The 27,483-nt window shown below is 67.3% G+C and overlaps 2 protein-coding genes across 2 annotated transcripts; one reads left to right on the top strand and one right to left on the bottom strand.

The window, feature by feature from the left end:
* Positions 1 to 236: 236 nt before the first annotated feature.
* On the bottom strand, positions 237 to 13,399 carry ATXN2L (ataxin 2 like). Its single transcript, XM_072849096.1, is given in 17 exon segments — positions 237 to 278; positions 1,168 to 1,345; positions 1,436 to 1,496; positions 1,568 to 1,730; positions 1,824 to 1,893; positions 3,699 to 3,877; positions 4,711 to 4,778; positions 4,860 to 4,918; positions 6,081 to 6,149; positions 7,612 to 7,842; positions 7,913 to 8,004; positions 8,118 to 8,242; positions 8,323 to 8,476; positions 8,556 to 8,627; positions 10,770 to 10,816; positions 10,929 to 10,960; positions 13,356 to 13,399. Coding segments are annotated over 17 exon segments (1,686 nt in total).
* SH2B1 (SH2B adaptor protein 1) lies at positions 12,145 to 26,002 on the top strand. Its single transcript, XM_072849095.1, has 11 exons — positions 12,145 to 12,835; positions 13,327 to 13,996; positions 14,109 to 14,313; positions 14,404 to 14,505; positions 18,046 to 18,137; positions 18,964 to 19,067; positions 19,132 to 19,323; positions 22,422 to 22,657; positions 22,774 to 22,945; positions 25,676 to 25,772; positions 25,932 to 26,002. Exons 2-11 carry the CDS (start codon positions 13,398 to 13,400, stop codon positions 25,948 to 25,950), a joined length of 1,818 nt encoding a protein of 605 aa, XP_072705196.1. The 5' UTR covers positions 12,145 to 12,835; positions 13,327 to 13,397; the 3' UTR covers positions 25,951 to 26,002.
* The last annotated feature ends 1,481 nt before the right edge of the window (positions 26,003 to 27,483 follow it).

Here is a 27,483-nt window from a genome sequence, read left to right as displayed (position 1 = left end):
CCGGGGGGAGGGACACCCTCCCTCCCCTCCCAGACCACCCGCGGCGGGGCGGGGAGGTACCTGGCCGGGGCTGGGGCGGCGTGCTGGGGGGCGGCTGGCTGCCCGTCGGCGTGGGGGGCTGGGGTGCAGGGGGCGGCGTGGGGGGTACGACTGGTGGACGGCGGCTGCGGGGAGAGAAGGGGGAGGGGTTAGAGAAGGGGGAGGGGAGGAGGAGGAGGGGTGGGGGAGGGGCCGACTCACCGTAGAGGGTCTGGGGGGCGGCTGCTCGGCGGGGGGTACTGGGGCGGAGGAGGAGACGATGGCGGGGGGGTGGCTGCCCGAGGGCAGGAGCCGGGGCTGCTGGGCAGCATCGGGCGAAGACGGGCTGGGGGAGGGGAGGGTCAGAGCACCCCTCCCCAACCCCTCCCCCAACCCTATCGCCCCTCCCCAGCCCCATCGCCCACCCCATGTTCCACCCCCCACACATTCTGCCCCTCCCCACGCTACATCCCCCCATATCGCACCCCCTTACCCCTCCCCCACCCCATCACCCCCAACCATCTTTTGCCCCTCCCCACATCACACCCACGTTTTGTCCCTCCCCCACCGTATTTGCCTCCTCCCCCCACGCCCATGTTTTGCCCCTCCCCGCCTCACCCCCATTTTGCCCCTCCCCATCCTATTTCACCCCTTCTCTACCTCACATCCCCCCGTTTTGCTCCTCCCCCCATTTTGCCCCTCCCCCACATCACACCCCCACATTTTACTGCTCTCCCACCAGATTTCACCCCTCCCCCACCCTTTCACCTCTTCCCCTCGCACACCCTATTTCACCCCTCCCCCACCTCAGCTCTCCCGTTTTGCTCCTCCTCCCATTTCGCCCCTCCCCACCTCACACCCCCAACATTTCGCTCCTCCCCCACAGCACCCTCCACCCTATTTCGCCCCTCCCCACCCCACCTTGCCACTTTTGCCCCTCCCCAGATTTCATCCTCCCCACCTCATCACACTTATTTCGCCCCTCCCCACCTCACCCCCCACATTCCACCCCCTCCCCCATTCCGCCCCTCCCCCACCCTATTTCACCCCTCCCCCGCCTCACCCTCCCCCCATTCCGCCCCTCCCCCACCCTATTTCACCCCTCCCCCGCCTCACACCCCCCACACCACCCCTCCTCCCCCGCCCTACCTGTGAGGGGTAGTGGGGAGGGGCTGCACGAGGGGGGCTGCCCCCGAACTGCTGGGGCCCGTAGGAGATGTAGGAGGAGTAGGGGCGGCCGCCACCTGGGGGCCGGCGGCCGCCGCCTGCACCAGGGGGCGGAGGCGGGGGAGGGTGCTGCTCCGAGCGCGGCGGCGGGAGCGAGCCTGCGGGGGAGGGGCAGAGAGACACCGCGGTGCGGGGGGAGGGGCACGGGGACCCCCCAGCGGGGTGGGGGAGGGGCACGGGGGGCACTCACCTTCGCCCCCGGTATTTGCCTTGCTGCGAGCCGGAGACGGGGTAGGGGTACATCTGGGGGCCTGGGGGAGGGGCGGGAAAGGGGTGAGGGGTGGGGCCCCCGTTTCCGGGGGGTGGGGGTGGGGGGTCTCACCTGGACGGGGCGGGGCTCATGTGGAGCTGGGGATGTAGGAGATGTAGTGGGGGCCGTAGAGGGGCCCCCCCCCCTGCCCGGCGGCCGCCCGCACCCCCAGGGCGGGGGAGGAGGGGGCGCGGGGTCCCGGCGAGGTGGGGGTGGCGGCGGCGGCGGCTTTGTTCTGGGGAGGGGGAGGAAGGGGGAAGGGGTGAGGGGGGTCCCCAAACCTCTCCCGGCCCCCCCTTGTCCCCGCATGTGGGCCCCTCCCGCTCACCACGGCCAGCAGCGGCTTGGAGGGGTTGAACTCCTTGGCGTGGGGGTTCAGCGTCGAGCGCTTCACCTGCCTGGGGGAGGGCGGGGGGAGGGGCGGGGGAGGGGGCGAGGGGGATGGGGGTGTAAGGGGGAATGGGGGTGTAAGGGGGAACAGGGAGGAATGGGGGTGGAAGGCGGGGGATGGGGGTGGAAGGGGGGATGGGGTGGAAGGGGGGATGGGGTGGAAGGGGGGATGGGGTGGAAGGGGGGATGGGGGTGGAAGGGGGGATGGGGGGAACTGGGGTGGAAGGGGGAAATGGGGGTGTAAGGGGGATGGGGGGGGTGGGGTGGAAGGGGTGTAAAGGGGGTTGGGGGGACAAGGGAGGAGAACTGGGGTGTAAAAGGAGAAATTGGGGGTGTAAAGCAGAGGAATGGGGGTGTAAACGGGGGATGGGGGTGTAAGGGGGAAGGGGGTGTATGGGGGAACGAGGGAGGAATGGGGGTGTAAGGGGGGATGGGGTGTAAGGGGGAACGGGGGTGTAGGGGGGATGGGGTGGAAGGGGGGATGGGGGAACTGGGGTGGAAGAGGGGAAATGGGGGTGTAAGGGGGAAGGAGGGATTGGGGGGCAAGGGACAGGATCAGTGTAAGGGGGATGGGGAAATGGGGTGTAAAGGGGGATTAGGGGGCAAGGGAGCAGAATTGGGGTGGAAGAGGGGATGGGGGGTGTAAGGGGGAATGGGGAAATGGGGGTGTAAAGGGGGTTTGGGGGGGCAAGGGAGCAGAACTGGGGTGTAAAAGGAGAAATTGGGGGTGTAAGGAGAGGAATGGGGGTGTAAGGGGGGATTAAGGGAGGAGTTGGGGGGATTGGGGGGCAAGGGAGCAGAATCAGGGGTGTAAGGGGGGATTGGAAAAGGGGGAAATGGGGTGTAAGGAGGGATGGGGGGCAAGGGCAGAATTGGGGTGGAAGGGGGGTGTAAATTGGAAATGGGGTGTAAAGGGGGATTAGGGGGCATGACAGAATCAGTGTAAGGGGGGATGGGGGTGTAAGGGGGAATGGGGGAATTGGGGTGGAAGGGGAATGGGGGTGTAAAGGGGGGATTGGGGGGAATGGGGGAAGGGGGTGTAAAAGGGGGTTGGGGGACAAGGGAGGAGAATTGGGGTGTAAAAGGAGAAATTGGGGATGTAAAAAAGAGGAATGGGGGTGTAAGGGGGAATGGGGGTGTAGGGGAATGGGGGTGTAAGGGGGAATGGGTGTAAAGGGGAATGGGGTGTAAGGGGGAATGGGGGGGGCAAAGGAGCAGAATTGGGGTGCAAGGGGGAATTGAGGGGAATTGGGGTGTAAGGGGAGAATTGGGGGAAGTGGTACAACAAAAAATTGGGGTCCAAGGAGGAGAAAGGGGGGTTCTGGGGGCAATGGCCTCTGCCGAGACCCCCTTGCAGCCCCCAAACCTGCTGGCCCCCAAACCCCCTTCCCCCCAGCCCGGCGGGGCCCCCAGCCTGGCCACGCGCCCCAGAATTGTTTGTGCCCCCAGGAAAGCTCGGCGTGCCCCCAAATCTCGCCAGCCCCCAACACCCCAAAACCTCCCCGTGCCCCCCAATTCACCCCCCCCAAAAACCTCCCCGCCCCCAACCTCCCTGTGCCCCCCAAACCTCCCCGCCCCAACCCCCCCAACCCCCTCGTGCCCCCAATTCCCCACCCCAAACCCCTTCGTCCCCCAAACCTCCCTGTGGCCCCCAAAATTCACCCCCCCAATCCCACCCCCAAAACCTCCCCACCCCCAAACCCCCGTGCCCCCCAAATTCACCCCCCAGCCTCATGGCCCCCAAAATCCCCCCCCAACCCCCCGTGCCCCCCAAATTCACCACCCCCACCCCCGTGCCCCCCGCCCCACTCACTCGGCCACCGGCCCCTCCTCCTTCTCCTCCCCCTCGCCTTTGCCCGGGGGGGTCCCCGGGGGGGTGGCGGGCCCCCCCCCCCTCTCCTCCGCCCCCTCGGCCTCGGGGCCCTCGGCGCCCTCCCCCTCCCCTCGGGGCTCCGCACCCCGGGGGAAGGGCTCCGGGGCTCCGGGGCGCTGCTGGGCTGCAGCTGGGAAAAAAAGGGGGTGAGCGCCCCACGGCTGCCCCACAGCCACCCCATAGCCGCCCCACACCTCCCACAGCTGCCCCACAACCACCCCCGGCCACCCCACACCCGCCCCACGGTCACCACACACCCCCATAGCCACACCGCAGGCACCCCACGGTCACCCCACGCCCCCACGGCTGCCCCACGGCCACCCCACAGCTGCCCCACACCTCCCACAGCTGCCCCACAACCGCCCCCGGCCACCCCACACCCCCATAGCCATGCCGCAGGCACCCCACGGTCACCCCACACCTCCCACGGCTGCCCCACGGCCACCCTATAGCCACCCCGTGGTCACCGCACACCCCCATAGCCATCCCACGGCTGCCCCACAGGGCCCCCGGCCACCCCCCAGCTGCCCCGCATACCCCATAGCCACCCCACATCACGACAGGCACCCCACGAGCACCCCATAGCTGCCCCACGCCCACCCTGCTTGCCCCACGGCCACCCCGCTTGCCCCACGGCCACCCCACACACCTCGCAGCCTCCCCACGGCTCTGCTCTACACCCCATGGCCGCCCACGGCTGCCTCACGGCCACCCCACGTGCCCCACAACCCCCTCCACGCCCCACAGCCGCCCCACAACCACCTTCCACACCCCCCAGCCGCCCCACAGCCACCCCCCACCCGCCCCACACGCTCCGTGCCCCCCCACGGCCCCTCCATGTGCCTCACACCCCCTCCACACCCCACATCCACCCCACAACCACCCTCCGCACCCCCCGGCTGCCCCACAGCCACCCCACACGCTCCGTGCCCACCCCACGGCTGCCCCACACCTTAAACTGGGCCCCGAACTTGCGCAGCTCCTCCAGCTGACTGCGCTGCTGCTCCGTCTGCAGCCCGCCTGGGGGGGGGGGACCCCAAAACGGGGTGAGGGGGGAGCACCCCACCCGCCCCACCCCCAAGTTGGGGTCGCCCCCTTTACCTTTCCCGGGGTTTTGGAGGGGTCCGGGGTCCGGGGGCCTCCAGGGCTCTGCCGGCGTCCTTGGCGGCGGGGAGGGCTCCTTGGGGGGGGAGGGGGGCGGGGCGGCCGTTTGGGGGAGGGGGTTGGGAGGGGGCCCTCCCCCGCCTCCCCACCGGGGGTCCTGGGGGCGGCCGCTGGGGGAGCGGGGGGTACATGCGCCCGCTGCCGGGAGGAGGGGAGGGGAGGAGGGGTGAGCGGGGAGGGGCTCACCCTTCCGCCCCCCCCATCAACCTGCTTCGTTACCCACTCCTTTAATTACCCCCCAATTTTAAGCCCCGCCCCTTAATTCTACACCCCGCCCCTAAGCCCCCATTAATTTTACTCCATTAACGCTAAGCCCCTCCTCCTTCAGCCCTGCCCCTTTTAAACTCCTCCCTTTTAATCACAATCTCTAATTAAAAAACCTCTCTTAATTATAAACCCCGCCCCTTAATTTCCTCCTCCTCCTTCACTTTAAGCCCCTCCCCTTTAATTTTACCACACCCCTTGGATTTCTGCCCCTCCCCCATGATTTGCACCCCACCCCCTTGATTCCCAGCCCCTCCCCTCGACTTTTGTCCCTCCCCTCGATTCCCAGCCCCTCCCCTTCATTTTTAGCCCCTCCCCCGATTTCAGCCCCTCCCCTTCATTTTTAGCCCCTCCCCTTCATTTTTATCTCCTCCACTTTCACTCCTTCTCCTTCGTCTTCAGCCCCTCCCCTCAGTCACCCCTCCCCTTCACTTTGCTCCTCCCCCTTGATTCCCAGCCCCTCCCCTCAAATTTCACCCCTCCCCTTCACTTTTGCTTCTCCCCTCGATTCCCAGCCCCTCCCCCTCGATTCCCAGCCCCTCCCCTTTCACCCCTTCCCCTTCATTTTCAGCCCCTCCCCTCAAATGTCACCCCTCCCCTTCAGTTTTGCTCCTCCCCCTCGATTCCCAGCCCCTCCCCCTTTCACCTCCTCCCTCCCCCTCACCTGGGGGAGGGCGGGGGGTCTCTGCCGGGCGCCCTCCCCCGCCGGCCGCCGCCTTCCCCCCGCACGGGGCGCTGCGATTTGGGGGACATCCGCGAGGGCCCTGGGGGGATGGGTCAGTCGGGGGGGCACCCAGCCGTGCCCCTCCCCTCCCCGGCCCCGCCCGCTCCTCACCTCCGTTGACGCCCGGCTCGGGGTGGGGTGGGGGGCGCGGGGGCAGGGAGCCCCCTCGCCCCCTCCGGGAGGAGCCGCAGCGGAGGCCGCCCCCCGCACCCGCTGGGGAGGGGGGGTACTTGTTCTCCTGGGGGGCAAGAAAGGGGGTCAGGAGGGGGTGGGGGTCAGGGAGATTTTGGGCCAGGGGGCTGGGGGGGATGGGGGAGTCAAGGAGCGTTTTGGGGGTTTTGGGGGTGGGGGGTCAAGAGAGGTTTTGGGGGAGGGGGGTTGCGGTGGGGGATCCAGGAGGGGTTTGGGGGGCCAGGGAGATTTTGGGGGGGTCAGGGGGTTTTGGGGGCTCAGGGGGTTTTGGGGCTGTCACAGTGCAAGGGGGCGTGAGCAGGATTTGGGGGTCAGGGGTTTTGGGGACCAGAGAAGTTTGGGGGGGTTGGGGGGGGTCAGGGGAGTTGGGGGGGCGGGGGTGCTGGGGCGGATCGGGGGTTCCGGGGGTCAGGGGAGGTTTGGGGGATCAGGGGGTTTTGGGGGTCAGGGGAGTTTGGGGGGTCGGGGAGTTTGGGGGTTGGGGAGTTTGGGGGATCGAGTTTTTGGGGCGATTGAAATAATTTGGGGGGCAGGGGGTTTTGGGGACCGGGGAGATCAGGGCGGTTTGGGGGTGGGGGGGCGAAGGCTTCTGGGGGCATCAGGGGAGTTTGGGGGAATCGAGAGGATTTGGGGATCACGGGGTCTTTTGGGGGCTCGAGGGACTTTTGGGGGCACTGAGGGAGTTTGGGGGGCACTCGGTTTTTGGGGGGACTGAGGAACGTCTTCGGGGAGTGAAGGGGTTTGGGGGTCGAGAAAATTTAGGGGATCAGAGGGGATTTTGGGGGATCAAGAGATTTGGGGGGATTGGGGGATTTTGGGGGATTTTGGGGGATCAGGGAAATTTGGGGGATCGAGAGATTTGGGGATCGAGGGGGATTTGGGGCGGGATCAAGGGGGATTTGGGGATCGAGGGAATTTGGGGGATCGAGAGATTGGGGGGGGATCGAGGGGATTTGGGGGATCGAGGGGGATCTGGGGGATCCAGGGGAATCTGGGGGGGATCGAGGGAGATTGAGGGGAATTTGGGGGGGGGATCGAGGGAATCTGGGGGGATCGAGAGATTTTGGGGGATCGAGAGATTTTGGGGGGGATTGAGGGGGATTTGGGGGATCGAGAGATTGGGGGGATCGAGAGATTGGGGGGATCGAGGGGATTTGGGGATCCAGGGGATCTGGGGGATCGAGGGAGATTTGGGGGGATCGAGAGATTTTGGGGGGATCGAGAGATTTTGGGGGGGATCAAGAGATTTCGGGGGGGATCAAGAGATTTGGGGGGATCAAGAGATTTGGGGGGGATCGAGAGATTTGGGGGGGGGATCGAGGGGGATTTGGGGGGGATCGAGGGGGATTTGGGGGGGGGATCGAGGGGGATTTGGGGGGATCGAGGGGATTTGGGGGATCGAGGGGATCTGGGGGGATCGAGAGATTTGGGGGATCGAGGGAGATTTGGGGGATCGAGGGAATTTGGGGGGGATCGAGGGAATTTGGGGGGTCCCGGGGCGCCTCTCACCGCGGGGGAGCCGCGGCCGGGCTGTCCCGGCCGGAAGGGGCGGGGGCGGGGGCCGGGGGGTGCCGCGGGCCCCCCCCCCCCCCGTGCCGCTCTTCCTCGCCGCGCCCCTCCTCCTCCTCCATGGCCAGGCGCTGGTGGTAGTGGGGGCTGGACTCGATCTCCCGCGCCAGCGCCGCCGCCCGCGCCTCCCGCGCCCGGAACGCCTCCGAGTTCTCCTTCTCCAGCGGCACCCTGCGGGGCGGGGGAGGGGTCAGGGGGACCCCGGCCCCTCCCCCACCCCCCAGCCCCCTCCCCCACGCACGTGTAGGAGGCCAGGCTGCTGTCGTACGTCGTCTTCACGCCGTAGTTCTCCTCGTTGAACTTGAACATCTCGTTGGGGTCCCACCCGTTGGACTGCGGCGAGCCCAAAAAACCCCGGTTTCGCCCCGAAACGCAACTTTTTACGCTTTCCCCCCCCCCCCCCCCTCCCTGCCCGAACGCTTTTTTTTAATTTCATTTGTTTTCACCATGTCGGACTCCAGGTCGTAGTCGTCGCTGGCGCCGTCGCCGCCCTCCCAGCGCTGCAGCACCTTCTCCTTGTGCTCCCCGTTCAGCTTCAAGCTCATGGCGATGGCCGAATCGGTGAATTTATCTTCAAAAAAAACCCCCAAAAATGAGCGCGGGGGGCGGGGGGGGGAGGGGAAAGGGGGAGCCCAACCCCCGCCCCCGCACCTTTGGTGGCGTAGGCGAAGTCGACGTTGCAGAAGCGCAGGAGGACGAGGTCGGCGGGGCGGAAGATCATGGTGTCCACGATGTCCTCGCGGCGCGGGCCCCCCCCGGGCGGCTCCGGGGGGCGGCGGTGGACGGCGTCCAGGGCCACCTCGAACTTGGGGGGCAGGGGAGAGGGGTGAGGGGGAGGGGAGGTGGGGGTGGGGGAGGGGAAGGGGGGAGGGGAAGGGGCTGACCTTGGAGCTGAGGGTCTTGAAGATGCCCTCGAAGGTGCTGCCGCTCCTCACCTTCACCTCGCAGGTGGAGCCCTGGGGGGCGGCGACCCATAGCGGCCTCTCCAGACCCATAGCGGCCTCTCCAGACCCACAGACGCCTCCCCCAGACCCATGCCAGGCGCCCCACACCCATAACAGGCCCCATAAAGACGCCTCCAGTCTCATAAATGCTTCTCCAGCCCCATAGAAACTTCCCCAGCCCCACAGAAGCTCCCCCGGCCCCACACGCAGCCGCATGGAGACACCCCCAGACCCATAACAGGCTCTCCAGACCCATAGCGGCCTCCCCCAGACCCATGCCAGGCGCCCCACACCCATAACAGGCCCCATAAAGACGCCCCCAGTCTCATAAATGCTTCTCCAGCCCCATAGAAACTTCTCCAGCCCCACAGAACCTCCGCCAGCCCCATGGAGACACCCCCTGACCCATAACAGGCCCTCCAGACCCATAGCAGGTCCCATAAAGGCACCTCCACACCCACAGAGACTTCATCAGCACCGTAAAACCTACCCCAGACCCATAGCCGGCCCCAGAGACACCCCCAGACCCATAGCAGCCTCTCCAGACCCATAGCGGCCTCTCCCAGACCCATAACAAGCGCCATAAAGACAGCTCCAGTCTCATAAACGCTTCTCCGGCCCCATAGAAACTTCTCCAGCCCCACAGAACCTCCCCCAGCCCCATACGCAGCCCTATAGAGACACCCCCCGACCCATAACAGGCTCTCCAGACCCATAGCAGGTCCCATAAAGGCACCACCACACCCACAGAGACTCCATCAGCGCCGTAAAACCTACCCCAGACCCATAGCTGGCCCCACAGAGACACCCCCAGACCCATAGCAGCCTCCCCCTGAGCAATACCAGGTGCCCCACCCCTACAACAGGCGCCATAAAAGCAGCTCCAATCTCGTAAAGCCTCTTCCAGCCCCATAGACAGCCCCATAGAGGCACCCCCAGGCCCATAACAGGCTGTCCAGACCCATAGCGGCCTCCATAAAAGCATCTCCACACCCACAGAAACTCCATTGGGGCCATAAAAACTGTCCCAGCGCCATAGCCAGCCCCACATAAGCACCCCCAGCCCCATAGCAGCCCCATAGAGACACACTCAGACCCATAACAATCTTCTCAGACCCATAACCAGTGCTATAAAACCCTCCCAGCCCCACACCCAGCTTTACAGAGACTCCTCTGCACCCATAGCAACCTCCCCAGCCCCACAAGCAGCCCCACAGAAGCACCTCCAGCCCCACAGCAGCCACTCAGCCCCACAACCGTCTCCAAAACCACCTCCCCGGCCCCACAGCCAGCCCCATAACAGCTCCCTCAGCCCCATAACTGACCCCCAGCAGCCCCCCAGCCCCTAACCCACCCCCAGCCAGTCTTCCAACCCTATAACCCGCCCTCAGCCCCACAGCAGCCCCCAGCCCCACAACCATTCTCAACCCCATAGCAAACTTCCTACCCCACAGTCAGCCCCACAGTCGCTCTCAGCCTCATAACTGTCCATCCAGCCAGCCCCATAGCCGCCCCCCCAGCCCCATAACCACCTACTCAGCCCCCAGCCAGCCCCATAACAACACGTCAGCCCCCACAATGCTCTCTCCAGCCAGCACCCCCAGCCCCATAACTACTCTTACCCCCATAACAGCCCCACAACCAGCCCCTAACTGTCCCCCGGCCCTATAACCACCTACTCAGCCCCCAGCCCCATAACCACCTACTCAGCCCCATAGCAGCCCCCTAACAACTGCTCCTCCAGCCAACACCCCCAATCTCATAACAGTTCTGAGCCCCATAACAATCCCCCAGCCCCACAGCCAGCCCCATAACTGCCTGCCCAGCCCCATAACCACCTACTCAGCCCCACACCCAGCCCCATAGCACTTCCCCACACACCTGTAAGCTTTTCTCCACCCAACACCCCCAACCCATAACCACTTTCAGCCTCATAACTGCCCCCCAGCCCCATAGCTGCACCCCCAGCCCCCCAGCCAGCCCCATAGCCACCTACTCAGCCCCACACCCAGCTCCATAACCACCCCCCAGCCCCATAGCAGCCCCCCAGCTCCTCCTCCAGCCAACACCCCCCAGCCCCATAGCCACTTGCAGCCACACCGTTGCCCCCCAGCCCCCCAGCCAGCCCCACACCCGCCCCCAGCCCCCACTCACCACGCTGGCCGTCAGCACGTGCAGCATGCGGGAGTTGTTGTAAACCCCTCAAACACCTTTGGGGAGGGGCGAGAAGGGGTGAGGGGAGCACCCCACCCCCGACCCCCAACTGGGGTGGGGCGGGACCCCAAGCTCTCCCCACAACTTGGGGGCACTTACCGGCACTTGGGGGCCCTTCCGTGCTCTGACCCCTGCAAGGAGACGGGCTCGTTAAGTGGGGGAGGGGAGCCACTCATTACGGGGGGCTGAGCCCCATCCCCACCCTCCCTCTGGGGTCCCGCCCTGCCCCCACCCCATCTATGGGCCCCAGCCCCCAATTCCCCCCGATACCGGGGGTGGATGTGTGGGGACCCCCACCCCTCATTACCCCCACCCCCGATGCCTGAGGGCCCCTCCCCCAATCCCCTCCCCATTACCTGCCGCCGCCGCCCCCCTCCCCGGCAGCGCTGGCCGGGCGGACCGGGCCCCCCGCCGCAGGCCCGGGGCTGAGGCTGCCGTTGGGGCTGGCGCTGGAGGAGGAGGAGGAAGAAGGAGGAGGAGGAGGAGGAAGAGGAGGAGGAGGAGGAGGGGGGGGCGGCGGCGGCGGCGGCGGCGGCGGGGCCTTGCGGGCGGCGGGCGGCGGCGGGGCGGGCAGCGGCTGCTTCAGCATGGCGGCGGGGCGGGGGCGGAGGCCTGGGCCGGAGCCGGAGCCTGGAGCCGGGGCCTGGGGCCGGGCCGGGGCCTCTCCCCCCCGCGGCGGCGGCGGCGGCGGCGCGGCCGTTGGCGGAGCCCTGGGGGGGGCGGAGGAAGCGGCGGAGGGAGACGGGGCCGCGGCGCCGCCTTCGACTCCCGGCTCCTTCCGCCTGCGCATGCGCACTGCCCCTGTCGGGCAACGGGTTTGCCTCACTCCGCTCGCCGTTTTCAGCCCCCCGAAAAAACCCAAACGTTTCCCGGCAACGCGTTTTTGGCCGTTCCGGGGTTATTCGGGGGGGTTTAGCGCCTTTCTCTGCCCGCCGGTGCTGCCTCCGCTGAGAAAATAGTCCCTCGCCGCCCCGCGCATGCGCGTCGGGGCCACAAAGGGCGCTGCGCTCGCCGGTAGCGCGCTGCGCATGCGCGGAGCGCACCCCTGCCCTCCGCGCACCCGCGCATGCGCGGGGCTCCCCCCTCCCTCCGCTCCCCCGCGCACGCGCGCACCCCCCTCCCGCCGCTCCCTCCACGCACATGCGCAGAGCTATTCTCCCGCCACTCCCCCTCCTGCGCATGCGCGCCCCTCTCTCGGCGCATGCGCGAAGCCCCCCCATCCCGCCGGTCCCCCTCCCACGCCTGCGCGCCGATCTCTTGCGCGCCTCCGCGGCGCATGCGCAGAGAGGGAAGCGGCGTGGCGCGCATGCGCACTGCCCCCCGCGGCCCGGCCGCCGCCGCTCGGGGGGCGCTTGAGGACACGGGCGGATCCTTCCGCCGGCCGCAGCACGGCGGGGGGGCGAGTCCGCCCCCGCCCCGCCGGGAGCCCCCCCCCTCCCCGTCAGGTACCGCCGGGAACCGGGGACCCCCCCTCCCCCATCTCCGTGGCCGCTCTGGCCTCGCCCGCCTCCCGCTCTCTATGGTTCTGCCGCGCCGCCTGACGCAGGGCGACGCTCTAGTCCTCCGAGCTCTGCCTCTATGGTGCTGGCGCGGGGGTGGGGGCGGGGCGGCCCGCCGGGCCTGCGCGGCGCTGTGGAGCGGGTGAGACGCTCTAGGCGGAGGGGGAAGCAGGAGGAACGAGCGGCTCTCTACTGCTCTCGCCGCGCCGCTCTAGCCGACGCCGGCCTCCTCGCTCTATGGTCGGCGGCAGCCGCCCAGCGCCGCCCGTCTCTATGGTGAGCGGCGGCAGGAGGGGCCGCTCTGCGCCGCCGGAAGCGGAAGCGCGGCCGCGGCCCGGAAGCGGAAGCGGCAGGCGGGGGGGCGGAGGAGGAGTAGGAGAAGGAGGAGGAGGAGGAGGAGGAGGAGGAAGAAGAAGCAGAAGAAGCAGAAGGGGGGGTCTGGGCCCCCCCGCCCCCTTCGCATTCGGGACCAGCGACGTGGAGCCGGGGCGGGGCGGGGCCGCCATGGTCAGCACCGGGGCCGGGGGGCAGAGGGGGCCCGGAGGGGCGAGGGGGAGCGTGGGGAGGGGCCCGGCGGGGTGGGAGAGGGCTCGGGGGGCCCGGGGGCTGTGGGGCCAGGGAGGGCTCGGGGGGTGGGGTGGCCCTGGGGGTGTTGGGGGGCAGGGAGAGGGGTGGGGAGGGGTCCCGGAGGGGGAGGGTGCTGAGGGGAAGAATTGGGGGGCAGGGGTGGCCATTGGGGTTCTTGGGGGGCGGGGAGGGCGATGGGGGCTGGGTGGGGGGAGAGCCCGGCGAGCGGGTGTTGGGGGCTGGGGGTGGCTCGGGGGGAGGGACCGGGGGGCAGATTTGGGGGTGGGGAACCGGGGGGCAGATTTGGGGGCTCCGGGCTGGCCCTGGGGGCGGGTTTGGGGGTCGTGGGGGCGGGGGAGGGGCTCAGCGGTGTCAGAGGGGCTGGGGGGCTCCTCCCGCCCTCCCCCAACCCTGCCCCTCCCTCCCCCCAGGTGAGGCCGAGCGCGGCCGCCGGGCCAACCTGCAGCCGGATTCGGGGTCCCCCGGGCCCCCCACCCCCGCCATGAACGGCAGCGCGGCGGGGGAGGCCGAGGCCGACGCCGTCGCGGTAACGGGAGGAGGAGGAGGAGAAGAGACCCCCGCCCCTCCCCCTCCGGGGTGGCGGGATTTTTGCGAGAGCCACGCCCGGGCCGCCGCCCGCGACTTCGCCCGCCGTTACCTGGCCTTCGTTAGCGCCCACCCCCAGTTCGGGGGGGCGGGGGCGGAGGCGGCGTTTTCCCACCGCTTCGCCCGCCATTTCGTGGAACATTTCGAAGCCGAAGTGACGCGAGCGGCCGGGGGGGGCCCCGACGCCTCCCCTCCCCCGCCCCGCTACCCCATCGCCCCCTTCACCGGCGCCCATCCCCCGCCCCCCCCTCGCGATCCGTCCGAAACCGGGAGCGAATCTTCCGCCGCCGCTTCCCCTTCCGACCCCCCTTTTCCCGGGGGGGGCCCCCCTCAATCGCGCAGCTCCGAAGATTTGGGGGCAGGGGAGGGGGGCGGGGGAGGGGGAAGCGATTCCCTTCCCCCCCTCCCCAAAGCCAAACTCCGCAAACGTTTCTCCCTCCGCAGCGTCGGCCGCAGCGTCCGGGGCATTTTGCAGTGGCGGGGGTGGGGGGAGGGGTGGGGCGAAACCTCCCTCCCCCCGCCCCTCGCTCCCTCCCCTCCCCGCCAACACCAACTCCAATTCCGCGGGGGGAGGGGATCCCCCCGCCCCTCCCCCCGAGCGCTGGAGCCACCGTTTCGAACGTTTACGCTTGGGGCGTCCCCCCGCCCCCCCCAAACGCGAGGGGGTCCTCAATTTTATGGTGGCCGACGACGGGGGAGGGGGGACGGCGGCGGCGTGGGGGGGGGACGCGCGGGGACGGTGGCAGCGCTGCCGCCTGCTGCTGCGGAGGAGCGGGAAGGGAGCGGCCCTGGAGCTCTACGTCCCCCCCAAGGTGGGTTTTGGGGGGGGGAGGGCGAGGGAGGGCGACCCCCTTCTTTTTTGTTTTGGTGACGCGGCGGCACGGCTCTGTCACCTCCCGCAGGCCACCAAGGCGCAGGTCAGTGTCCCCTGCTCGGCGGTGACGGCCGCCCGCGCCAGCGCGGCGCTGGAGGCGCCGGACAGGGAGAACGCGTTCGTGCTGAAGGTGAGGCGGGGGGGGACGCGGGGACGGGGGGGACAGGGGGCGCGGGGGGATGCGGGGACCTGGGGGGACACAGAGGGGACGGGAGGGGATGGGGACAGAGAGGGGACGTGAGGGGACGTAGAGACAGGGAGGGGACGGAGACGGGGCATGGGGGGACGTAGGGACGTGGAGAGGACACAGAGACAGCGGGGGATAGGGAGGGGACACGGGGACGTGGGGGGGACAGAGGGACACGGAGGGGGAGACGGGGACGCAGGGACACGGAGGGGACGTGGGGACTTGGGGGGACACAGAGGGGACGGGAGGGGATGGGGACAGAGATGGGACAGGGGACGTAGAGACAGGGAGGGACGGAGATGTGGGGTCACAGGGACACGGGGGACGTGGGGACATGGAGGGGACATGGGGACACTGGGGGGACATGGGGGACACGGGGACGTGGGGGGACAGAGGGACGTGGAGGGGGAGACGGGGACGCAGGGACACGGAGGGGATGGGACGTAGAGACATGGAGGGGACAGAGACGTGGGGTCACAGGGACACGGGGGGGATATGGGGACACGGGGATGTGAAAGGGACACTGGTGGGGACACGGGGACGTGGGGGGACAGAGGGACATGGAGGGGGAGACGGGGACGCAGGGACACGGAGGGGACGTGGGGACCTGGGGGACGCAGAGGGGACGGGAGGGGGATGGGGACAGAGAGGGGACATGAGGGGACAGGGGATGTGACGGGATAGGGGACGTAGAGACAAGGAGGGGACAGAGACGCGGGGACACAGGGATGTGGGGGGGGGACACGGGCACATAGGGGGACAGAAGGACGCAGAGTCACCAGGGGGGACGGAGGGACACGGAGGGGACATGGGGACGTGGTGGGGGACAGGGACGCAGAGGGGAGATGGGGACGTGGGGACACGGAGGGGACGTGGGGACCTGGGGGGGTGCGGGGACAGCGGAGGGGACAGCGGAGGGGGACAGCAGGATGTGAAGGGGACAGGGACGCGGGGATATGAGCACGTGGAAGGACACAGGGACACAGAGGGGACCGGGGGACACAGAGGGGACAGAGAGACATGAGGGGACGCAGAGGGGACAGGGGACGTGGGGACACAGGGCGTGGGGGACATGGAAGGACAGAGGGACACAGAGACACCGGGGGGACATAGAGATATGGAGGGGACGCGGGGGAGACACGGGGACGTGGGGGGACAGAGGGACATGGAGGGGGAGACGGGGACGCAGGGACACGGAGGGGACAGAGACGTGGGGTCACAGGGACACGGGGGGGATATGGGGACACGGGGGGACAGGGGGACATGGAGGGGACACAGGGACACTGGTGGGGACACGGGGAGACACGGGGACGTGGGGGGGACAGAGGGACGCGGAGGGGAGACGGGGACGCAGGGACACGGAGGGGACGTGGGGACCTGGGGGGTGCAGGGACAGGGAGGGGACAGCGGAGGGGACAGCGGGATGTGAAGGGGACAGGGACACGGAGAGGACACAGAGGCGGGAGGGGACACGGAGGGGACAGGGGACATAGAGACAGGGAGGGGACAGAGATGTGGGGTCACAGGGACACGGGGGGGATATGGGGACACGGGGGGACAGGGGGACAGGGAGGGGACACAGAGGCATCGGGGGTCATGGGGGACGGAGGGGACGGAGGGACGCGGAGGGGACAGGGAAGGGGACGCAGGGACGTGGGGGGACGGGGACACGGAGGGGACATGGACGGGGTGGAGAGGGACGTGGAGGAGGGAGCGTGGGGGACGGGGAGGGGACACGGGGACGGGGAGGGGACACGGGGGTCACAGGGACTCGGAGGGGACACGGGGACGTGGAGGGGACACGGGTCACAGGGACATGGAGGGGACACGGGGACGGGGAGGGGACATGGGGGGTCACAGGGACATAGAGGGGACACGGGGGGGACACGGGGACGTGGAGGGGACACGGGGGGTCACAGGGACTCAGAGGGGACACGGGGACGTGGAGGGGACACGGGGGGTCACAGGGACTCGGAGGGGACATGGGTGGGGGGTCACGGGGAGATGGAGAGGGGACACAGGGACGTGGGGGGACACAGGGACAGGGAGGGGACATAGGGGACGCAGGGACGTGGAGGGGACACAGGGACATGGGGGGTCACAAGGGCACAGAGGAGATGGGGGGGGTCACGGGGAGATGGAGAGGGGTCACAGGGACACAGAGGGGACACCGGGACATTGGGGGGTCCCGGGGACACGGAGGGAATGTGGGGGGACAGGGACAGGGGTCCTAGGGACAGGGAGGGGACACGGGGGGTCGCAGGGACAGAGAAGGGACGGGGGGGGACACAGGGACAGGGAGGGGATGCAGAGGGACAGGGACGTGGAGGGGATGTGGGGGGGACAGGGAGGGGACACGGGGGGTCACAGGGACGGGGGACACGGGGGACAGGGAGGGGACACGGGGGACACAGGGACAGGGGACACGGGACAGGGAGGGGACACGGGGGGTCACAGGGACATAGAGGGGACGCGGGGGGGTCACAGGGACGGGGGGACACGGAGGACAGGAGGGGACACGGGGGACACAGGGACGGGGGACACGGGACAGGGAGGGGACACGGGGGGACACAGGGACATAGAGGGGACACGGGGGGTCACAGGGGCTCGGAGGGACATGGGTGGGGGACACAGGGACATGGAGGGGACACAGGGACAGGAAGGGGACATGGGGGGTCACAAGGGCACAGAGGAGATGGGGGGTCACGGGGAGATGGAGAGGGGTCACAGGGACACAGAGGGGACACCGGGACATTGGGGGTCCCGGGGACACGGAGGGGATGCGGGGGGACAGGGACAGAGAAGGGACGGGGGGACACAGGGACAGGGAGGGGATGCAGAGGGACAGGAAGGGGACACAGAGGAACAGGGACATGGAGGGGATGTGGGGGGACAGGGAGGGGACACGGGGGGTCACAGGGATGGGGGGACGCGGGGACCAGGGAGGGGACACGGGGACAGGGAGAGAGATCACAGGGGACAGGGAGGGGACACGGGGGGACACAGGGACGGGGGACACGGGACAGGGAGGGGACATGGGGGGACACAGGGACGGGGGACACAGGGGACAGGGAGGGGACACGGGGGGACACAGGGACGGGGGACACAGGGGACAGGGAGGGGACACGGGGGACACAGGGACGGGGGACACAGGGGACAGGGAGGGGACACGGGGGACACAGGGACACGGATGGAAATCGGAAGGACGCAGAGGGGACACGGGGGGTCGCAGGGGCAGGGAGGGACACGGGGGTCACAGGAACGGGGGCGCAGGGGACAGGGAGGGGACATGGGGGACACAGGGGACGGGGGGGACACGGGGGACATAGGGACACGGATGGAAATCGGAAGGATGCAGAGGGGACACGGGGGGGTGGTAGGGGCAGGGAGGGGACACGGGGGGTGGCAGGGCCAGGGAGGGGACACGGGGGGTGGCAGGGCCAGGGAGGGGACGGTGACGGTGACGGGGGCCCTGTCCCGCAGGTGGCGCGGGGGCCGGAGCTGCTGCTGGAGGCGGGGGACGCGCAGCAGGCGCGGGGGTGGCTGGCCGACATCCAGGCCTGCGTCGCCCCGGGGTGAGCCTCGGGGACCCCCCCTTGGGGACACCCCCCACCCGGAGGGTCCCCTTCCTCCCCTCCCCACCCCTTTCCTCTTCCTTTTCCCTTTTCTGCCCCGTTTCCCCCCCCCACCCCGCCCCACCCCAATTTCCACCTTGGGGTCCTCCCCGCCGTTTTGGGGGCCCCCAACACCCCCTTAGTTTGGGGTCCCGTCTGCCCTCCCCCTTTCTGCTTTTTAATTTGGGGTTCTTCTTTCCCACTTTTCCCTTAATTTGGGGTTCTCATTTCCCCCATTTTTCCCGTAATTCAGGGTTCCCCTTCCCCTCCATTTTTCCCTTAATTTGGGGTCCCCATTTTCCCCTTTCCTTGTAATTTGGGGTCCCCGTTTGCCCCCAACCCCCCCTTAATTTGGGGGTCCCATTTGGCCCCCCAACAGTTTTTTCTTAATTTGGGGGTCCCGTTTGCCCCCTATTGTAATTTGGGGTCCCCTTTTTTCATTTTTGTTTCAATTTGGGGGCCCCATTTGCCCCCCCCTTAGTTCGGGGTTCCCATGCCTTTTTTTTTTTCCTCTTTTTCTGTTCTTTTTGCTCTTTTTATTTTCTTTCTTTTTTCTCCATTTTGGGGTCCCCCGTTGCCCCCCCAATCCCTTCTGTGTACCCCCATTTTGTTCTCTCCCCCCCATTTTGATCTCCCCCCTTTAATTTAGGGCCCCCTTCCCCCCTTTTCCCTCCCCTCCCCCTTCCCCCTTCTCTCTTTTCCCCCTCCCCTTCCCTTCCCCGAGGGGGTCCCCAACCCTTCTGCCCCCCAGGGGAGCAGGGGGTCCCCCTAATCCTTCTCCCCCCAGGGAGGAAGCGGAGACCCCGGCCCCCCTGCCTCAACCACTCGGGAGCGGCTCCGGCCGGGAGCTGCCGCTGGTGCCGGCCGACAGCACCGAGCACTTGGCTCAAGGTGACCCCGCCCCCCATCCCCCCCATCCCCCCCCAATTTCTACCTAACCCCCTTCCCCCCCCAGGTGCCTACGGGGTCTCTCCGAGCGCCCCTCGGCCTCCGTCTCCCCCAGCTCCGTCTCGGCCTCCTGCCTGGGCTCCATGGAGCTGCCCCCCCCGAGCTGCCCCCCGCGTCCCCATCGAGGAGGCGGCCGAGCGGCTCCAGAGCCCCTTCCCCCCGGCTGCTGCACGCCCCTTCCCGACCCCCGGCGGGGCAGGTAAGGGGTTTGGGGGCTGCACCCCATTTTGGGGTCTTTGGGGGGGATTGGGGGCTGGAGCCCCATATTGGGGGTTTATGGGGCATTTGGGGGCTGGGCGCCGATTTTGGGGGATTGGGGGGCTGGAGCCCCATATTGGGGGTCCCTAGGGGGCATTTGGGGGCTGGGCGCCGATTTTGGGGTCCTTGGGGGGGATTTGGGGTTGGACCCCCCCGTTGGGGGTCTGTAGGGGGCATTTGGGGGCTGTGCGCCGATTTTGGGGTCCTTGGGGGGATTTGGGGTTGGACCCCCCGTTGGGGGTCTGTAGGGGGCATTTGGGGGCTGTGCCCCAATTTTGGGGTGGTTGGGGGGGGATTTGGGGGCTGGGTGCCCATTTTGGGGTGTTTGGGGGGCACTGGGGGCTGGAGCCCCACGTTGGGGGTCTCTAGGGGGATTTGGGGGCTGTGCCCCAGTTTTGGGGTGCTTGGGGGAGCTGGACCCCAATTTTGGTGCCGTTGGGGAAGGCTTGGGGGCTGGAGCCCGATTTTGGGGTCCTTGGGGGGCAGTTGGGGCTGCACCCCACGGGCGAGGTCTTTGGGGGACAAGTCTGGGGGCTGCCCCCATCCTGGGGCTCCTGGGGGGGGGGCGGGGGCTGTACCCCAAGTTTGGGGCTCTTTGGGGGTTGGGGTCGGTGCCCCCTCGCTGACCTTTGGGGCGGTTTTGGGGTCTGCACCCCCCACATCCTCCCCAGGGGGGTTTTGGGGGGGCTGTCGTTCCCACCCTTCCCCCAAATCCCCCGTCTTCCCTCCGCACCCCCGACCCCCTTTCCCTCCCTGCACCCCCATTTTCTCCTCATTGCCCCCCAAAACCGCCCTTGCCCCTCCCCGCTCACCATCCCCCAAACCTCCCGTTCCCCCCCAGGACCCCCAAACCGCCCCTGTTCCCCCTATCACCCCCATTTCCCCCCCAGGACCCCCAAACTGCCCCTCTCTCCCCCACAACCCCTATTCCCCCATCACCCCCAACCCCCCATTCCTCCCCAGGACCCCAAAACCCCCATTCCCCCCAGGACCCCAAAACCCCCTATTCCTCCCTCAGGAGCCCCAAATCCCCGTTCCCCCACAGCCCCCCAATTCCCCCCACAACCCCTATTCCCCTCTATCACCCCCAACCCCCCATTCCCCCCCCATGACCCCCAAACCGCCCCCTCTGCCCCCATTCCCCCAAAACCCCTATTCCCCCCAGGACCCCCAATTCCCCCAAATCCCCCTTCCCCCTTCTCCAAGGACCCCCAAACTGCCCCTCTCTCCCCCCACCCTCCATTCCCCCAAAACCCCCTATTCCCCCCATCACCCCCAACCCCCCATTCCCCCGGACCCCCAAACCGTCCCCCGCCCCCAAAACCCCGTATTCTCCCCAAGCCCCCTAAACCCCCATTCTCCCCAAAACCCCTCTTCCCCCCCCATCACCCCAAACCCCCCATTCCCCCGGGACCCCCAAACCACTCTCCCGCCCCCAAAACCCCTGTATTCCTCCTCTGTTCCCCCAAACCCCCATTCCCCCAAAACCCCCTATTCCCCCATCACCTCCAACCCCCCATTCCCCCTAGGACCCCCCAAACCCCCTTGTTCCCCCCCAAACCCCCCAAAACCCCCTCTTCCTCCCATCACCCCCAAACCCCCCATTCCCCTCTGGGACCCCAAACCACCCCGTATTCCCCCAAACCCCCCATTCCCCCAAAACCCCCTATTCCCCCATCACCCCCAACCCCCCATTCCCCCGGGACCCCAAACCACCCCTCCAAGCCCCCAAAACCCCTGTATTCCCCCCCAAGCCCCCAAAACCCTCTCTTCCCCCCAATACCCCCAAACCCCCCATTCCCCCCCAAAACTCCCTATTCCCCCCCATCACCCCCAACCCCCCATTCCCCTCTGGGACCCCCAAACCACCCCCGTATTCCCCCAAGCCCCCCAAACCCCTTGTTCCCCCCAAACCCCCCCATTCCCCCCAAAACCTCCCTATTCCCCATCACCCCCAAACCCCCCATTCCCCCCGAAACCCCCAAACCACCCTCCGCCCCCAAAACCCCGTATTCCCCCAAGCCCCTCCAAACCCCCCCATTTTCCCCCAAAACCCCTCTTCCCCCATCACCCCCAAACCCCCCATTCCCCCCCAGGACCCCCAAACCACCCCCCGTCCCCCAAAACCCCTGTATTCCCCCCTGTTCCCCCAAACCCCCATTCCCCCCCCAAAACCCCCTTATTCCCCCATCACCCCCAACCCCCATTTCCCCCGAGACCCCCAAACCCCCTTGTTCCCTACTCAAACCCCCCCAAACCCCCTCTTCCCCCCATCACCCCCAAACCTGCCCCATTCCCCCCAAAACCCCCTATTCCCCCATCACCCCCAAACCCCCCCATTCCCCCCCCGGGACCCCAAACCACCCCCCGCCCCCAAAACCCCCGTATTCCCCCCCAAGCCCCCAAAGCCCTCTCTTCCCCCCCCATCACCCCAAAACCCCCTATTCCCCCATCACCCCCAACCCCCCATTCCCCCGGGACCCCCAAACCACCCTTGTTCCCCCTCAAAGCCCCCCATCCCCCAAAACCCCCGTATTCCCCCAAGCCCCCCAAAACCCCCTCTTCCCCCCCCCCATCACCCCAAAACCCCTATTCCCCCCATCACCCCCAAACCCCCCCATTCCCCCCCGGGACCCCCCAAACCCCCTTGTTCCCCTCAAACCCCCCCCCCGTTCCCCCCCAAACCCCCTATTCCTCCCCATCCCCCCCAAAACCCCCCTATTCCCCCATCACCCCCAAACCCCCCATTCCCCCCGGGACCCCAAACCCCCTTGTTCCCCCTCAAACCCCCCGTTCCCCCAAACCCCCTATTCCCCCATCACCCCCAAACCCCCCATTCCCCCGGGACCCCAAACCACCCCCCAAGCCCCCCAAAACCCCGTATTCCCCCAAGCCCCCAAAACCCCCTCTTCCCCCCATTCCCCCAAACCCCCCATCCCCCCAAAACTCCCTATTCCCCCATCACCCCAAATCCCCCATTCCCCCCCAACCCCCATTTCCCCCGGGACCCCAAACCACCCCCCGCCCCCTTTTCCCTCCCTGACCCCCGCCCCTCGGCAGGGCAGTTCCTCTTCCAGGCGGAGGGGGGCGAGGGGGACCCCCTGGAGCACCCCCTTTCCGACTACCCCTGGTTCCACGGGACCCTCTCCCGCCTGAAGGCGGCTCAGCTGGTGCTGGCCGGCGGCGCCGGCAGCCACGGCGTCTTCCTGGTGCGGCAGAGCGAGACGCGGCGCGGGGAGTACGTCCTCACCTTCAACTTCCAGGGGAAAGCCAAGGTACCGGGGGAAAAACACCCCCGAACCGAGCGGGAAACGGGGGGCGGGGGGGGCGGGGGAAGGCAGGCGGAAGCGGGGGGCTCGCGGGTGACGGCGGCGGGCGTTGTTTTCGGCAGCACCTGCGGCTGTCGCTGAACGAGGAGGCGCAGTGCCGCGTGCAGCACCTCTGGTTCCAGACCATCTTCGACATGCTGGAGCACTTCCGCGTCCACCCCATCCCCCTCGAGTCCGGCGGCTCCAGCAACGTCACCCTCCTCAGTTACGTGGTGGCCTCCCAGCGCCTGCACGGTGAGGGGGGGGGGGAACACCGCGTCCTGGGGGGGAGAGGGGATGGGGGGGGACACGGGGCGCTCGGCGGGGGTGTGCGTGTGCGGGGGTTCCTTCTGCGGGGGCGGGGGGGGGAGGTTTGCTCGGGGGGGGCGCGTGTCGGCGGCCGACGGCCCCCGCTGCGGAGGGACGCGCGTGCGGCGAGGTGTTCCCTCGGGGTGTGCGTGCGGCCGGCTGTTCTCTGTGTGTGTGTGTGTGCGTGTCCGGCTGTTCTCTGTGTGTGTGTGTGCACGTCCGGCTGTTCTCTGTGTGCGTGTGTGCGTGTCCCGGCTGTTCTCTGTGTGCGTGTGTGCACGTCCGGCTGTTCTCTGTGTGTGTGTGTGTGCACGTCCGGCTGTTCTCTGTGTGTGTGTGTGCACGTCCGGCTGTTCTCTGTGTGTGTGTGTGCGTGTCCGGCTGTTCTCTGTGTGTGTGTGTGCGTGTCCGGCTGTTCTCTGTGTGCGTGTGTGCGTGTCCGGCTGTTCTCTGTGTGTGTGTGTGTGTGTGCGTGTCCGGCTGTTCTCTGTGTGTGTGTGTGCACGTCCGGCTGTTCTCTGTGTGTGCGTGCACGCACGTGTCCAACTGTTCTCTGTGTGTGTGCGTGTGTGTGTGTGCACGTGTCCGGCTGTTCCCTCTGTGTGTGTGCGTGCACGTCCGGCTGTTCTCTGTGTGTGTGTGCGTGTGCATATCCGGATGTTCTCTGTGTGCGTGTGTGCACGTCCGGCTGTTCTCTGTGTGTGTGCGTGTGTGTGCGTGTCTGACTGTTCTCCGTGTGTGTGTGTGCACATGTGTGCGTGGACGTGTCCGGCTGTTCTCTGTGTGTGTGTGTGCGTGTCCAGCTGTTCTCTGTGTGTGTGCATGCACGTGTCCGACTGTTCTCTGTGTGCATGTGTGCGCGTGTGTGTGCATGCACGTGTCCGGCTGTTCTCTCTGTGTGTGTGCATGCACATGTCCGGCTGTTCTCTGTGTGCGTGCACGTGTCCGGCTGTTCTCTGTGTGTGTGTGTGTGTGTGTCTGGCTGTTCTCTGTGTGTGTGTGTGCACGTGTCCGACTGTTCTCTGTGTGTGTGTGTGTGCGTGCACGTGTCCGGCTGTTCTCTGTGTGTGTGTGTACATGTGCGTGCGTGCACATGTCCAGCTGTTCTCTGTGTGTGTGTGCGTGTCTGACTGTTCTCTGTGTGCGTGCATGCACGTGTCCGACTGTTCTCTGTGTGCGCGTGTATGTGTCCAACTGTTCTCCGACTGTGTGTGTGTGCACGTGTCCGACTGTGTGTGTGTGTACGTGTCCGACTGTTCTCTGTGTGTGTGCGCGTGTGTGTGTGTGCACGTGTCCAGCTGTTCTCTGTGTGTGTGTGTGCATGCACGTGTCTAGCTGTTCTCTCTGTGTGTGCGTGTGTGCGTGTCCGGCTGTTCTCCGTGTGTGTGTGTGCATGTCCAGATGTTCTCCATGTGTGCGTGCATGTGTCCGACTGTTCTCCGTGTGTACGCGTGTGCACGTGTCCGACTTCTGTGTGTGTGTGTGTGCGTGCACGTGTCCGGCTGTTCCTTCTGCGTGTGTGCATGTACGTGTCCGACTGTTCTCTGTGTGTGTGTGTACGTGTCCGACTGTTCTCTGTGTGTGTGTGCGTGTGCGTGCGTGCACGTGTCTAGCTGTTCCCTCTGTGTGTGTGCATGCACATGTCCGACTGTTCCCTGTGTGTGCGTGCACATGTCCGGCTGGTCCCTGTGTTTATGTGTGCACGTGTCCAGCTGTTCTCTGTGTGTGTGTGCACGCGTCCAGCTGTTTCTGCTGTGTGTGTGCGTACGCATCCAGCTGTTGTGTGTGTGTGTGTGCGTGTGTGCACACATCCGGCTGTTCCCTCTGTGTGTGCGTGCATGTGTCTGGCTGTTCCTTCTCCAGGTGTGCGCATCGGCGTCCAACACCCCCCACCCCAAACACACGCGTTTGGCACCAGGTGTTCTCTTTGCACGCGTCCGCCTGTTCGCTCTGTCTGTCTGTCCGCCTGTTCCCTCTGTCTGTCTGTCCGCCTGTTCCCTCTCCGGGTGTGCGTCCCCCTCTGCCTTTCCCCGCACCACACATACGTGTCTGTGTCCAACTCTTCCGTCACCGTGTCCGTGTGTCCGGCTGTTCCCTCACCCTCTGTCTGCGTCCGCCTGTTCATTCTCTGTGTCTGTGTGTCCGTGTCCGGCTGTTCCTTCTCCACGTCCGTGAGTCTGGCTGTTCTCTTCTTGTGTGTCCGTGTCCGGCTGTTCCCTTTCTATGTCCGTGTGTCCGGCTGTTCCCTTGTTATGTGTCTGTATCGGGCTGTTTCCCGTCTGTGTGTCCCGCTGTTCTCTACGTCTGTGTGTCCGGCTGTTCCCTCTCCAGGTGTCTGTGTCCGGCTGTTTCTTTTCCACGTCCGTGTGTCCGGCTGTTCCTTTTTCCTGTGTCTGTGTCCAGCTGTTCTCTGTCTGTGTGTCCCACTGTTCTGTCTCCATGTCCGTGTGTCCGGTTGTTCCCTCTCCATGTGTCCGTGTCCGGCTGTTCCCTCTCCACGTCTGCGTGTCCGTCTGTCCCACTCCTCCCTCCCCACGCCTCCGCCTGTTCCCCCCTCTCCCTATCCGCGCGTCCGCCTGTCCATCCCCCCCCCCGCCCCGTGTCCGTCTGTCCGCCTGTCCCCCACCCCCCGCCCCCTCTCACGGGGTCTCTGTCCCCCCCCCGGCCCCGCCGCAGGCCGGGACAGGTCCGGGAGCCGCTCGGCCGCCTGTGACCCCGACCCCCGCAGCCCCGACTCCCCCGCGCTCCTCTCCATCGCCGCCAGCGACTGTTTGTGAGTGGGGCGCCGCGGGGGGGGGGACACACGGGGAGGAAGAGGAGGAGGAAGGGGGGGGACACGCGACCCCCCCGGACCCCCCGTGCGCCTGACGCCGGCCTCGCAACACCCTGACGCCCCTCCCTCGCCTGTCCCCCCTTCTATTTTATTTGGCAGAGCCAAGCACCTCCCGTAGCGGCCCCCCCGGCGAGGAGGAAGAGGAGGAGGAGGAGGAGGAAGGAACAACCGGCGACGCGAGGAGGGGACCCCCACCCCAAAGACCCCCGCCCCGGGGGGAGGGGGAGGGGCCGCGCTCAGGCCGTCAGCAACCCCTACCCCTTCGTCTGACGCGGGCGCGGCCCCCTCCCCCCCCCAAATTACGGACCTCGTTACGCTCCCCCTCCCCCCCTTAACCCCCCCCAACGCGATGGTACGGCCCCTGCGGCCCCCCAGGTACGTTACAGCCCCCCCCCCAAAAAAACACTACAGGGGTGGGGAGGGGTGCGATCCACCCCCACCCCTCCCCCGAGGTTTATTTTTCTACGGGGGTCGTTTTAACCCCCCAAACCCCTTCCCCGCCCCCACCCCCCACCCCAGTTTCGGGTCGGTTTGTACAGAAACCGCGGGCGCCTTTTCAAAGAAAAGCGGAAAATGGAGACTTTCGGCTTCGTTTGGGGGGGGGGGAGGACACACGAAGGGTGACACCCCCAAATTGGGGGCTGCCCCGGGGGGGGGCTGCGCCGTCGCTGGGGGGTGGGAGTGGGTTTTGGGGTCCCGGGGGGATTTTGGGGTCCCAGGGGGATTTTGGGGTCCGGGGGGGGGGTTTTGGGGTCCCTGCGGAGGTTTTGGGGTCCCCGGGGGGGGCGTGGGGGCAGTTTAAAGGTCAGCAGAGGAAGTTTTGGGGTTAGAAACCCCAGTTTTGGGGGTCCTGCTTCCACTTTTGGGGTTCCCGGTCCCAGTTTTGGGGTCCCTGTCCCCAATTTTGGGGGTCCCTGTCCCCATTTAGGGGTCCCTGTCCCCAGTTTTGGGGTCCTTTACCCCAGTTTTGGGGTCCCTCTCCCCGTTTTGGGGTCCCGGCCCCCACTTTTGGGGTCCCTGTCCCAGTTTGGGGCTCGCAGCCCCCGTTTTGGGGTTCTGGGTCCCCATTTTGGGGGGGCTCCTATCCCACTTTTGGGGGGGCCCTCACCCTATTCTCCCCCGAGGTATTTTGGGGGGCCCTGACCCCATTTCGGGGGGGCCCTGACCCTGTTTTTGCCCCCCAGCGTAATTTTTGGGGGTCCCCGGCCCTGTCCCCCCAGAGCATTTTTGGGGGACCCTGACCCTATTTTTGTCCCCTTTCCACTGGTTTTGGGGGGTCCCAACCCCATTTTGGGGGGTCCCGGCCCCATTGGGGTGTTCCCGACCCACTTTGGGGGTCCCAGCCCCATATTGGGGGTCCTGACCCCGTTATGGGGGTTTCTGACCCCATTTTGGGGGCCCAACCAATTTTGGGGGCTCCCGGCCCCACTTTGGGGTTTCCCGACCCCATTTTGGGGTCTCCCAGCCCCATTCCGGGGGGTCCCGACCCATTTTGGGGGGGTCCCAACCCCACTTCGGGGGACCCCGACCCCATTGGGGGTTTCCCGGACCCATTTGGGGGGGCTCCGCACCCCATTTTGGGGGTCCCGGCCCCATTTTGGGGGTCCTGACCCCGTTTTGGGGTTTCCCAGCCCCGTTTTGGGGGCACCCG

Source organism: Ciconia boyciana, chromosome 36 (assembly GCF_034638445.1).
Source record: "Ciconia boyciana chromosome 36, ASM3463844v1, whole genome shotgun sequence".
Lineage (NCBI taxonomy): Eukaryota > Metazoa > Chordata > Aves > Ciconiiformes > Ciconiidae > Ciconia > Ciconia boyciana.
The sequence above is the reverse complement of the archived record's forward strand: the minus strand, read 5'-3'. Positions and strand labels throughout refer to the sequence as shown.

Coding starts and splice junctions, on each gene's coding strand:
- SH2B1 (XM_072849095.1), top strand. CDS start 13,398: ATGAACGGCAGCGCGGCGGGGGAGGCCGAGGCCGACGCCGTCGCGGTA. Junction 14,506..18,045: donor AGAACGCGTTCGTGCTGAAG/GTGAGGCGGGGG, acceptor CCTGTCCCGCAG/GTGGCGCGGGGGCCGGAGCT. Junction 22,658..22,773: donor ACTTCCAGGGGAAAGCCAAG/GTACCGGGGGAA, acceptor TGTTTTCGGCAG/CACCTGCGGCTGTCGCTGAA.